The 13,750-nt window shown below is 39.3% G+C and overlaps 2 protein-coding genes across 6 annotated transcripts in view; one reads left to right on the top strand and one right to left on the bottom strand.

Moving 5' to 3' along the window:
• The window catches only part of ATF7IP (activating transcription factor 7 interacting protein), a 117,719-nt gene extending 110,283 nt beyond the window's left edge, over positions 1-7,436 (top strand). For all 3 annotated transcript variants that reach the window (XM_068560141.1, XM_068560140.1, XM_068560142.1), the window contains exons 14-15: positions 1,516-1,628; positions 2,822-7,436. In XM_068560141.1, coding sequence (XP_068416242.1) covers positions 1,516-1,628; positions 2,822-3,244 — 536 coding nt within the window. In that variant the 3' untranslated portion in view covers positions 3,245-7,436. The remainder of the gene's footprint in view (positions 1-1,515; positions 1,629-2,821) is intronic.
• Positions 7,437-8,148: 712 nt separating this feature from the next.
• The window catches only part of PLBD1 (phospholipase B domain containing 1), a 94,306-nt gene continuing 88,704 nt past the window's right edge, over positions 8,149-13,750 (bottom strand). For 2 of the 3 annotated variants that reach the window (XM_068560638.1, XM_068560640.1), the window contains 3 exons: positions 11,239-11,424; positions 10,456-10,562; positions 8,149-8,407 (listed from right to left, as the gene is read on the bottom strand). In XM_068560638.1, coding sequence (XP_068416739.1) covers positions 8,240-8,407; positions 10,456-10,562; positions 11,239-11,424 — 461 coding nt within the window. In that variant the 3' untranslated portion in view covers positions 8,149-8,239. The remainder of the gene's footprint in view (positions 8,408-10,455; positions 10,563-11,238; positions 11,425-13,750) is intronic. The other variant, XM_068560639.1, reaches the window with a different exon arrangement.

Below are 13,750 nucleotides of genomic sequence, written 5' to 3' on the forward strand. Positions count from 1 at the left end.
TCTTCCCTTAGGAGAGTTAACCAGAAAAATTGGACTTGTATATTATATGATATGTGTTCTGGGTGTTGTCTTCAATTTAATTATTTTATGGCCTGTACTATCACAGTGCCCTATTTGATGTTGGTCTATACTCTATTAAGAGACACCTTGCCTAGTTAAAGTGGGAATGATCAATTGTGACTTAGCCCAGATGGAGATAATGGTAAAGGACAGCCTCCAATGAGAGAGTCTTAAAGGTGTGGGAAGTGGCTGAGAAATAAAAGATGGGAAAATGTTCAAGGTAACTTGTAATTTCCATATGTATATGTATGTGTAGATAAATGGAAAAAAAAAAAAATATATATATATATATATATTTAGTAGTAAAATATATCATACAAACAAGTTTCCGTAAAAGATGTATTTAAAGTTTAAAGAAAAATGGCAAAATGAACCATGTATGAACTCCCCACCAGCCTAAGAAATAGAGCTTTATCAGTATCCAGAAGTCTACTATATGCCCGCCCTTAATTGCGTCCCTCTCCCTTTCCATCAGAGGTAACCATCATCCTTACTTACTTTCTGTTTTTCTGTATGGTTTTGCAATCTATATAGGTATCACTAAAAATATTTAGTTTTGCACAATTTAATAGCAAGGGCAAATCCAGCTGTTTAAAGAAACTTCAGTAATGCCATTATTAGGTGATGGCTCCTAGGAGAAAATAAACTAAGCAGAGTCTCTGGTTCACATTCTGGCTTCAGCTTTCTCAAGTTTACAAGAGCTTTCTCTGGGGAAATCAGTCAACAGTGTCATGAATGAATTCTGGGAAACTGGGCTCACCCCAGTCAGGGTACATGGCGGTACTGAATATATGGCAGGAATGTGGTTGAGGCATGGGTGGCTTCTAAATTTTCTGCTTTTGTTGCCCTGATGTACGTCAGGAGAGTTTTCTGTTGGATGAAATGAGTATCCTCAGCTGATCAGCAGGGCATGGAAAGAAAGAGGAACCTCATTCACACAAGGCAAGGATAACTTGCCTGTCCTGGAGGCAGCAGAGATCTTTGTGAAGATAGCTTCCCATCTTCTGTCTTGAGAGTCACACTGCTCCTTTCTGACCTGTGTGCCTTGCACGTGTCTACCTCCAGTGTTGCAGCGTTCTAGGATTTTTCGTTATAGTCCTTTTGGTAGGGACTGACTGCATTTACTTCTCTCCTGTGCTGGATCTCCTGTTCACTGCGTCTCCTGTTTTCCTCTTTCTTGATTTTCTCTCTCACGTGGGTAGCATATATCCTCCAGTGGCTACTTGAGGAAAAGTTCATGGAGGTGGATTTTATTTTGGTAGCTCGCATATGTGAGAATTTCTTTATCCTCGTGCTCAAATAATACTTTAGCTGAGTGTAGCCTTATAGGAAGAAGAGAAATATTTTCCCTTTTGAATTTTAAAAACATCACTTTACTGGCTTTAAATGTTTAATTCAGTGTTCTGCCAAATTTGGAATAGAATTCTAATCTTGTCCCTGAATTTTCTTTCATAGGTGTTACAGTTCGAGTGCCTCAAGCAACTGCGTACGTTGTAAACAATGGATTAACCCTGGGGTCAGCAGGGCCTCACCTCACGGTGCATCACCGGCCGCCGCAAGTGCACGCCGTAAGCGCGGACGCCTGGTTTCACAAAGTTCTCACCTGCACAGCCGTCAAGTAGCATTGCAGTTGGCACTGTTTTCTTTAAACTGGTTGTGTCAAAAGGAAATGACAGGTCTTCTGTGTCTCCAGCAGAAGTTTATTGAAGAAAATAGACCTTAGCATTGTGAGCAAATGTTCGTAGGGAATGATGGTTGAGGATCATTGAGTTTGCTTGTGGTGGTGGACAGTGTATAAAAAGAGCCCACATCTGGGGCATGCAGAGTGAAATAGACCATTTTAAACGCATGGTTAAATTAAAAAGAGCACTTTTGAGTATTAAAAAGGATATTTAAAAAAGTATCTTTTCATGTTCTAACTTCAGTTTTTATTTAATACCTTTATTATAGGTATGGCAGCTAATGTACAGAGTGGTTGAGTAACCAGCCCAAGGTCATAACCTCATACATTTTCGTCATCTGGCCTTAACTTACCTTTCCAAATGTGTATGTTCTTCACGTACCCAATATCTAGATAAAAGTTAATACTTGTTTTTGCCTATACATCCCCTCACTTGCCTATCCCCATGCCCTTGCTCATGCTTTTGCCTACTGGCAGAAAGGTCCATGACTATTTCTACATTTCTAAATTCTGTCTTTCACAGTCCAATATAAATGTCACCTTTTTCGTGCTGACCAAGAACTGACCAAGAACAAGATATACATTCAGCGTTAAATGTGCTTACTTATAAGAATACGCTGCTGTCTTTAAATGGAAAAACAGTTTGAAAATGAAAGTAGAGTTGATACCCAATTTTACATGATAGACTGCTACACATGTTACTTAAAAATGTTATGTTATATTAAAATAAGTATCTGTAGTGTAGATCATCAAATCATAAATTATTCTGTTAGAAGTAGATGCTTATTTCAGTTTTTATCAAGATGATGTTCCATCAGCAAGGGCTTTTGTTTCCCAAGGAAAACAGTATTTTAGACCTCGAACGTAGAGTGGGAGGAACCTTAGCTCTCATCGTGCGGGGTGTGACTGGTTACAAATCATCAACTAGAACTTGCCAGAAATGGCATGGGGTCTGGTGTCTCCCAGGGTCCTTGGTGTAAGGTGAAGCCCCTCTAAATGGTCTCTAGGATGCTGTGCTCTGCCCTCAGCAGCGGCCCTCTTTGTGGCCATTATAAACCGGCGTGCCTCTTCTTCCTCTAGGAGCCCCCCTCACGCCCTGTGCACCCGGCGCCCTTACCAGAAGCCCCGCAGCCGCAGCGCCTGCCCCCGGAGGCCGCCAGCACATCGCCGCCTCAGAAGCCACACTTGAAGTTAGCCCGGGTGCAGAGTCAAAACGGCATTGTGCTGTCCTGGAGTGTCCTTGAGGTGGATAGAAGCTGTGCCGCCGTTGACAGCTACCATCTGTATGCTTACCATGAGGAACCCAGTGCCACTGTGCCCTCACAGTGGAAGAAGATTGGAGAAGTAAAGGCACTTCCGTTGCCCATGGCATGCACTCTCACCCAGTTTGTATCTGGCAGCAAATACTACTTTGCAGTACGAGCCAAGGATATTTATGGACGTTTTGGACCTTTCTGTGATCCTCAGTCAACGGATGTGATCTCTTCTTCCCAGAGCAGTTAAACCTTGGAGCCTTTATCTCTTCCTCTTTCAAAAGTTCCACTTTTGGGTCTCGCTTTAATCTTGTGCATGATACCCACTGTAAAATCCACACTGTGCAAGATTTCTTGGACAGATGTGTATATACACTACATTGGTTTATAATCAGAATAAACTCAGCCCATAAAGCAGAATCTTTTCCTGAACAATTCAAGCTTCAGGGTTTTGAAATGTAAATGTGCACCTTGCTTTAGTTTTGAGGCTGGGGTATATGTGTGGGTGTTTGTGCTTTTCTGTATTTATATGTTTATTGCAGTGGAATCTCCCATTTTCATTCTCAAATTTACCTCTCTTCCAGTGTGAAGTAAGTAGATCAAAGGATTTGAGGTATGTATCTGGCATGATTCTGCTTCTCAGAGATCTGTAGGTTCATGGATAAATGATTTAAACTGAATCTAAATGGAACCCAAAGAAAAAATAAAAAGCAAATTGGTTAAATAGTATAAAATAGGTTAATTTGAACACAGGAAAGGATCTGTTCATCTTTTCTTTTGTCTCTTCTGGGTTGTCAATTAGATGAAAAAGATCTGCAATGGGCCCTCTCTTTTCTAATCTGGTTTTTCCATTTATTTTGTGCCTTAAAGGTTAACGACACAAGTAAACAGGGCCATTTGTCCATTATTATTTACTCTTCCCTGACAGCCTTTCACCCTCATTTCTCCTTTATCTCCCCCAAACGTAGCACATCTCCCTCAAGTAAATTTTAGACCAAGCCTTTTACAAATAGTCTCATCAGTGACATCACTACATTTCACTCCAAAAATTTGACTTGCTCTTTTCTTCCAAGAATATAAATGCTTTTTATTTTTGGACCACGTTGTGTAAGAAAATTTTCCTTCAAATATATTTTGGTATCTATGTTGCACAAGGTTTTAGAGATGATGAAAGCAATTCTAGTTTACCTTATCACCCAAAGCATAGTATTCTTTCAAAGGAAGTAAATAGTAAAATTCACAAAATACAGTGAGTAAACTATCAAAGGGAAAGCTCCATTTCTTCTTTATTCTCCTATCATTCTTCCTGTCTTAATCTTTTAAATTTGTTTTGATGGTGCTAAGTTTTGTCTGATTTATCGTATGTCAGCTTTGGATAGGATTTTAGAGTATATCCTTTGGAGTCATTTAATGTAACAATTAGATATAACTTCTGTGCATCTCTGTTCTTCTTCAAAGTTTTAATCAAGTTCAGCTTAGGTCATGGATTTTCGTTATGAATGCCAGCTATACGTGGTGTCAGGTACGTGTTTGAGTGTTGATAGCTTAAGACAGGAGAGCTGGTGTAATTTGGTGGGGGTGAGAGTGTGGTTGGCCATACTTGGAATTTGTGGAGTTTGTGAAACAAATTTTCAGCTCATCTTCCCATATCATATTTGAATTCATACTCCTACCTTCTTAAATAAGTTAGTCATTAATTTTTCCTGGAATTATAAGTGGGAGCTATGGCTTCAATATTAATGCTGCTTTGTTTGCAACTTCGATGGCTTGTAATAAGGAAGCATTCTTGTTGTGAAGAAACTCTTTAGAGACTTTTACCAGTCAGTGTACTGTCATGTTGGGTGTGAAGTTTGATTGATGCTGAAGAAAGCCTACAGATTGCCAAAAGTAAATCCAAAATCTTCCTTTTGCTTTCAGAAAATGAGACCACAATGAGAATTAAAGTTTCCACTAATCATATTTGCCAACCAACTATGTAGACGTTACTCATTCTAGGACTAATGATGATGGTAAAGAAGTTGCCAATGTCATGCCAATGAAAAATTTTAAAGGGAGAAATTGATGATCTTCTAGATGTGTGTGAGCACCTATCTTATATCTGCATGTATATATGTTTTTACCTGCAATGGTTGCAGTGTTATGTGTTCAAGATCATTCCTGTCTACAGAATAGAAAGCCCACGTTCAAAACTGTTCTTTATTGACCGGTTTTGTGGTCACTTGATAATGATTTGCTTACCTAGCCTAGAAAGGTTCCCTTGATGAACGTTTATTTATATTCACTAATCCTTTTTTTTTTTTTTTTAAAGTTTTCATAGCATTATATAATCAGGTGAAGAAAGCCCAGTAGAATGAAAATATTATTTTAGCCTATATTGTGTCATTTCTGTCAGAGAAAAAAAAAAACTTAAATAGTAACCCTAAAAATAGATTTTCTACAGTAAAATAAAACTGTTTATTACAGGTGGTGGAGGGAAGGTACAAAGAGAAATTGTGATTATTTGAGGGAAAAGATATTACAAGATGGTCTCCTTCAGTTAGCCTGCCATGGGATTTATAGGCAACAGCTATATTGGAGTTACTGATGGGTGCTAGGCTAGAACTCTAGGCTTTTATTTGGGGCAGGTTTTAATGTTGAGGAGTGCTTTCTTTTTGTTTGGTTTGTTTCTTTGGGGACAGAGAATGGAGGACTCAACTAGAAATAGCTACTGGTTACAGATTTTTTTAATAGCAGTTCACACTCCATGGTACCTTTTTTTATTTCACAATATCTTTTCACAGAGTGTTATAAACAAGCTTGATAATCCCATTTTGGGAATGCAAGTTTGCTACCTTTTTAGCCTGACAATACTTGTGTAAGTATTGCCCTATTGGAAATCCTGGAAACTTCTGATACTTCAACCTGAAATACAGGATGTTTATATGACATTTAAAGGTAATTGTGACGTTTGTTACTCTCTCCTTTGCACTTTGTCAGAGTAATCTTCACCCTGTTTTTTAAGTGTAAGCCTCACATTTTAAAATTACGTTCTTGCCAGTAAATTTATAGATTACATACAAAGACATCTGTTGTTAACAGGTAACTTTATGAGGTAACTATATCCCTCTATTTCTCTGGACTCACTTTTTAAAATATGCAGAAAACTGTGTGCTGTTTAACACAGTAGAAGTTTATGAGAGAAGTGAAGAGTAGAGCTTTCTTCCTTGAGAAGTGAGTATTTATTGGGATACCATTTGCCTCACAGAGAGGTGTTCCCCACTCTCCTGACCCCCATTGCCAGATAGTAAATGAAAGGTTTAATTGAAAAAAATGACCTAAAGCAAGGAGCCTGGAATCTTAGGACCATCTGTCAGCAGAACTCCTTAGCGGGCCACACCATACTGTTCTCTTGCGCTATTGGATTAAGTGTTAACGTAGTTTTTCTTTGTTTGCTCTTTTGCTTACATTTTCAAAATGATCATTTATGCAGCAAGGTGTTTGTTAATACTACATACATTTTTGTCTTGTTCTGCGAATTTTCCAGTACTGTACAAGATTAACAAAATAATGCCTCTGGTATCCTCCTCTCTCACTTCTATACACTGTGATCTTAGCACAGTAGGTTATGGCAAACACTTCCAAGTGTTCTCTGGGACTTTCCTTCTTGGGCTATTTCAGTATCCTATGATTTATTCATTACTTTAGCTTTATCATTGGTCTGTTTTAATTTCCAGAAAAACCATGTCCCAGTATTAGATTATTGAAAATAACTCTTATCTAAAACCAATGTGTGATTCTGCCTGCCTTACTATTTACTGGGCAAATGATGCCTCCTCCCCTTTTCTAAAATTTTGGGACAAAAAAAAAAAAAAAAGATTAGAACAATTCCTATAAGGTGTTTTGTTAGTGCAGCAGGTTTATCCAATTCCTAAAACTTATTCCCTTTGAGCCAGCCAGTGGGGAGGAATAGGATGATACAAACACATGCTTTGTCTTGTGGTCAAATTATTTTATCGTGCTAAGTAAGTTTTTCATTTTTTTTAATTTGTAGAGTCAGTTAATACCCATCATTTATATTTAATTGCCATCTTTTAAAAAAACTTTGTTTGTAAATAAGGTAACTGGGCAATCAAACACCTTTTGGGAAATCCTGGCTTTAGTGTTTTATCAACCATTTCAAAGTTAAATATAAAAATAATTCCTTTGTAGTAAACTTGCATCCTGATTTTTCTTTATTGCAGTTGAAAGTGTAAATAATAAGACAATGTAAGACCTTCCTAATGTCTAATAGAAACTGGGCTATAGCAAGTTGCCCTATTTTTATTAGGTTTTGAAGGTTTTTGTGGGGTTTTTCTTTTTTAAATGTACAGTAGAGTGTTGTCTGTATAAGTGTTAACTGTAGTGGGATTTTGTTCAGCAAGCCTGAAATTTATACTTTGAAATAAACTACTGGGTTTTTAACATCCTGTGTACTCTGATTCATTCTGATTATTCTCAGCCCTTGTGTGTTTTTTTTTTTTTTTTTCTTTTGGGAGTCTTTCACCTTGTTAAGAGTCACTGTTACACTGTTCAGTATGGTTCGTTTAACTTGACAGTACCACGGTACTCAAACCACATACAGTTCTCCAGCTTTGAAAGAAAAGTTTGTTATGCAGAGTTGCTCCCAGATTAGATAGGCTGCTTTTAACTAATGGGAGGCAACATTAAAATTTGCTATATTATGTGCCTATCCTGTGCCAGAAAAAGACTCAGCTGTTGCTTCTTAATGACCAGAAAAAGAACACTATTGGAGTATTCCTGTTGGAGGTCCCACCACCCCCTAGGGCTTTGTCGTTAAGCACATCCAGCTGGGAGAAGGGGACAGAGCACGAGGAGTACAGGCTGTTAGGGGCCAGGCCTGGGAACAGTCCACTCGCGAGAACTCTGCCACGTGGCACAGCTGCCCGAGGGCGCCTGGGAGGTGTGGTCTGTGGGGCCAGGCTTAAGAGCAGAGAATGGATTTTCGTGAGCAAGGGAGCAGTTTCTACCATACTTTGTTGTGTATAAGCTTGTGTGCTGAAACGGTACTGTCACTTATCATATGTAATGTTTTCTTCTACAGCGCTCCACCCTATAGTAAATGCCTGTTTTAAAAATGACAAAATTGGCAGTGAAAAATGAAAGTGATAGCCTGGATTGAATATATTTTATTAAGACTAATTCTGAATGGGAGAACATAGTTAAAATAGTGCCCTTGGTGTCTCATCTCCCTCCTTTTTATGTCAAGTTACAAAATTGGTTTCATGGTAATAAAATCAAAGTTGTAGGCCTCTGGCATGCCCTCATGGAGAGTTTTGTTGAAACGGCTCCAGTGAAAAACAGGGAGGCCGCCTTGTACTGTGGGCCCACTAATGGCATAGGCTGTGTACTTGGATGCCAGGTAGATGTCTGCCACCTGCAAAGAGAGAAGAGGGGGACCTTTTAGGAAACCACTGGGGAAAAGCTAGACTACGTCCCTGCTGTAGCTGTTGTTCCTGCTGTTTGTCCAAAGTCACAGTATTAGCTCCCCTTAAAATAAAATCTTGCAAGCTTCCACGATAATGCTCTTCTGTTTCCATTTGGCATTCAAATGTGCACTGACTAGTAGAAGTGTGTTAAATTAACCGCCAAAAGTGTGAGATCTGGAATCAGGTTACTCATGTTTGGAATTCTAGCTCCAAAATGTATTTTGACTCCGTTTTCTCATTTGTAAAAGTAAACTAATAACCCTGCTTCATAGAAGAGCTGTCATAAGGATTAATGAGAGCAAATACTTGAAGCAGTGCCTAGAATAGATTAATTCCTCAGTAAAAGTTGTTATTAATCAGGGCACTAACGAGTATTGAAGTAGAAGGAACTCGATAAAAAGTGAGGTCCGTGTCTTAAAAACACTTGAACATTGGGTAGCAGCAGATCTTAAGCTTAGAGGGGAAAGCAGGAAATGTCTCATAACTTCTGATTTTCCTCATATTCAAAATGGCTCAAGAGAAATGATATTTTTAAAGTATATGCTTCAACAGAGACTTTTTTGATGAAAAATTGGCAGGCTCCTGTCTCCTGAAAAAAGTAAAATTTGGCAGATGGAAGCTTGGCTTGGGTTCTCCCCAGTTCAAGTAATTCTCTTTGTGTGTTCTGGAATGGACATAACACTTTTCACACACTTTACTGAATGTCTGCAAATACCATTAAAAAGAAATAAATACAAAAGCATTCACTGGGGCTTCATGTGTGCCAGGCTCGCTACATCCACTAAATTTTTCTTACACAGCATTTTGAGAGTCATTAAGGCTAAAGCTTGGCTCAAACTATTCTAAAGCATCTTCTGTTTAGACATTAAGCTGATAGAAAAAATAATGTATGGGGGGGGGGGGTTGGCATTCTTACAGTTATTAGAGAGCTTCAGATAGAACAGTTAACTCCGCTTGTAAGAGATTTCTTCCAGAATTTAGGACTGGAGATGCAAATGAAAAGACACATGCCCAAGCCAAAAGTGCAAAAGGATGTGGTAGAATGATTCCTTCCACCAACTAGATGGCTAACTCACAACCTTGGACATCCCAAATCCAGTAGTGTGCTGGTAAATTTTTAACTAACTAGCTCTCTGAGGGAAAAAGACCCCAATTTGTAGTGTTTGCTGATTTCCATGATGTAAATATTCCACCACTTCAAGCTATCAACATGGTGTCAACTATTTTAACAACTGGTTCTCACAAGCCTATGTGAGTGGGCTTCAGCCCCACTGCAAACTTTTTATTACCTATATTGTGAGACACGTTACAGCACTTAAGAATTCTAGCATAGTGAAAACGCTTCATTGCTTGAGCATCTGGTCCAATACTTGTTCCTTCAGCTACATTCAGTTCCTGTGTAACGTGAAATCACGCTGCTCTCAGTATGCTCTCTGGACTTCGGGCCGGTCCTGGTAAAACAAAACCTCCCCAGCACCGTCAGCAGCAGCAGCATGATTGTGCACATTTACAAATAACCCACTGAGTACTGCTGTGAACATCTTATAGATAGTAAATGTTGATTCTTCACAACAACCCTTGAGGCAAGTACGCTTATTTCCATTTTTCAGATGAGGACACAGAAGCATAACAGACGATGTGATTTACAGCTGAGCGGCAGAGCAGGAACTGGAAGTGAGGCAGTAGGACCTACCACCAGACTCTCTGAAAAAGCTGATTCCTGAACTGAGTTTGTGTTCAGAGACATCATTGTGTTTTATGCCACAAAAACCTCTGCAGCTTTGCCTTTGAAAAGGCCTAGGTACTGGTGGAAATTAAATTCAAAAACCAATGGCGACTGGATGGGAGGGGAGTTTGGGGGGAGAATGGATACACGTTATGTATGGCTGAGTCACTGGGCCGTGCACCTGAAACTATCGCAACATTGTTAATTGGCTATACTCCAGTATAAAACAAAAAGTTAAAAAACAAAACAAAACAACCAATAGCGTGTTACCTTGGTGTCATAGCAACCTCCAGGACGTGGATTAAGTGAGTTCAGGTCCTCACGGCAGCAGATGGTATTGCAGGGATCACCCTTACTGTAAGTATCGTTCTTGTAATCTAGGAAACAAGTGATGGGGAAAAGAGTGAGCACTGACCATTCCGAGATCCACTTATCCACAGTAAACTGGACCTGTGAAAGCCTAGACGATCAGAGAGTGTACCCCAGAGACCTCCTCGGCCCAGCCTGCTCCCATATACGGAAGTCACCTCCGACTTGTACTGGGAAGAGGCAACCGCAAGTCCCCTGCTCCAGGCTCAGCCTGGTCTCAAGAACCGTGCACAGTGAAGAATGGATGGAAGAGAGATAACAGAGGACAAATGTACATACATTTTTTTTTAACAAAATAAATACAAATCTGACTCGATACTGTTAATCAAAAATAAAGTGTTTATGAATAATTGTTGTTTTAGTAGCTGCTTTTCTCCTTGGAAGGAAATCTGTGTTTGGGACGGTAGGGTAAAAAAAGTACCCTACATGGGTTCTGTCTTCTGTGTTTTACACATAACTTTTTCAGTTAAAAAAATATGTAGAATCCTCTTCCCTATCATTTTTATAAAAGAGGACAAAATTCTATTTGTTGAGTATATAATATGCATAGTATCAATTGAATACTAAATTCAATAACTTCTTATAATTCCTTCTAGTACAGAGATGATAAAATTACATGGATTCTTTATCCATGGGGAAGAAAAGGAGTTTTGAAGAATGATTCTTGAGAAATGTGCCACGTACTGTTGTATCGCATGATATATTTCATGGATTCCATGTCGGTCACTTTCCCTTGGTCGCGCCGGAAGATCTTGGCTCGTGAAGCCAGATCGTAAGAGTAGTCCAAACCCAGCTTCTTAACCAACACTGGATAGCCGCTCCAGTTGTAGATTTTTTCATGGAAAGGAATGTTGTAGGAGGGCCAGTATCCTAATTTGGAATGGAAGGGAGGGGAGGGTGGGATGGACGGGGAGGAAGACAGAAGAGAGAGGGAACAAAAGAAATGTTATTCGTGGTACTTTCTTTTGAAAATTGCCACAGCTGTGTAATTACAAAATGATACTACATAGAAAATAATGACTGTGAACCCTGGCAATCAAACAGATCCTTTGAAATTTACAGACTCGGTATACCTCTAGATTATTCCATTAGGGGAAGAAGAGCATCAGGATTCTTTGGTTTTTCACCCCAAATTCTTAAAGCAATCTATTAAGCAGAAGATAATCTGAATTCTAGGCTCAGGGTTGAATAACTAGACCTTAGGCAGTTAACCTCATTCCCCCAACCCCTTTTTTTAGCAGGAGGAGGGAAAGGAAGAGTTCATAACGTGAGGGGAATGGAGATGGTCTTTAAGGCTCCAGTAGGCATTTAACTCCTCTGAAGCTAAACATTCATAAAGGCTCAGCTTCATTCAAAGCTTCACGGTGTGCCAAGGTCACTAGGCATCAAACATGTGACACACCTTTAGTAAAATCAACATTTCAGGAACAGCTCAGATTACAGTGGCCTAGGGTGTTGCCTATAGGACAGTCAGTCAACCTTCACCATTCAGGGATTAATTCCCACTCCCATATTCTCTTAGCCCTTGTCTGCCTTTTTCCCTTCTTACTGTTTTATAGGATCCCCTACTCGGGGGTGAAGTTATTAAGAGAAAACAAATGACAAGACATTCAACCTTGCTGATTCTGGGGCACAGAGCCAGCATCAGGAAGAAGTGAGATAAAGACAACATTGAAAGTGCAGGCTAAAAGTCACATTTATTATTGCAGTATACCTAGGTTATACAACTTGGGAGCTAGACTGCCTGGATCTTAAGCCTGGTCCTGCCATTATTAGGTATGTGACCTTACATGAATTTTTTAACCTCTCTGTGCCTCAGTGTCTTCGTCTATAAAATGTGAACAATGACAGTACTTACCTTATAAGGATCATTGTGAGCGTTAAATGAGTTCAAACAGATGGAGTAGCTTACAACAGGGTCTGGTACTTGGTAAGCACTAGATGAATATTAACTTTTATAATTATAGTTCTCTATGTGAATAGCTCAAATGAATAATAAAAATGGCTGCTTTATACTTCACATTTTCATAAAGCTTCATGATTAAAAAAGGATTTAAAATAGAGTATCTTGTATAATATCACAACCACCTGCTGATGTATAAATATTACATCCCTCCTTCTAAAGGAAGAAACAGAGGTTCAGAGAGGTCGAATGCCTTCCTTCTGACTAAAAACACCCAGGGCTTCTATGGACATATCACAGCTGCTTCCAAATACTAGGAGGTTTGCGGGACTTCTTTTTTTTTTTTTTTTAATGGCTATATGATATCGCTTAATTATTTAGGAAAATCACATGTTTCTTTCTGAGCCTTTCTTCCCTTACAGTAAGATGGTAACAATACTACTTATCTGGAAATATGTTATGAAGGTCAAACAAAAGAATATAAGTAAAAGGTATGTCAAGTATATAGTAGACACTGGATGAATTTAACTCTGTGTTCTTCTTGCCTCTGGGGGAAAACAAAACAAAACAAACTACAGACAGATCAGCATCAACTTGTTTTAGTCCCAGGGTAGACCTCTTCATGGGATCTAGGAATGGGATTGCAAAGAACCTGAATCTACCATCATATAATCAGCGGCTTCCTATTATTATCAGGCTCTTAGGACCAAGTCAGACAGCTAGGTTCTCAGTTTTGAACTGCCATGCTACCCAAGTAACCACCTAATGATGTGACTTCTCAGGTGGATTTTCCAACAAGAGGAGGTAGGTCCGCTACTTGGTAGCATCTGATCTTCTTGGCAATTGAAGTTTCCACCTTAGTTAATTCTGTTTTATGCACATTATATGCATTTAGCTGGCAGGAGCCACCCTGGAGTGAGGCGGTTCCCTCTGGGTGTCGTTACAAAATGGATTCGAGGACCTGGGAAACGAAGGACCAGCCCTGATCCCCAGCACCCACACCTTATCTTGGTTCTGCTCCTACTCATCTCTCAGCTGATCTATTTCAACAGTTTCCTAATTCTCCTCCTGTCTTCTCTCTGACCTGTCTGTTCTCCCTTTTCAAAGACTCCAGTTTTCTAAAGGATAAAGGCTAATTTTTAGTTTTTTAAGGAACCGCCACACTGTTCTCCATAGTAGCTGTACCAATTTACATTCCCACCAACAGTGTAGGAGGATTTCCTTTTCTCCACACCCTCTCCAGCATTTATTGTTTGTAAATTTTTTGATGTTGGAAATTCTGACTGGTGTGAG

The sequence above is a fragment of the Eschrichtius robustus genome, chromosome 13 (genome assembly GCF_028021215.1).
Source record: "Eschrichtius robustus isolate mEscRob2 chromosome 13, mEscRob2.pri, whole genome shotgun sequence".
NCBI classification, from domain to species: domain Eukaryota; kingdom Metazoa; phylum Chordata; class Mammalia; order Artiodactyla; family Eschrichtiidae; genus Eschrichtius; species Eschrichtius robustus.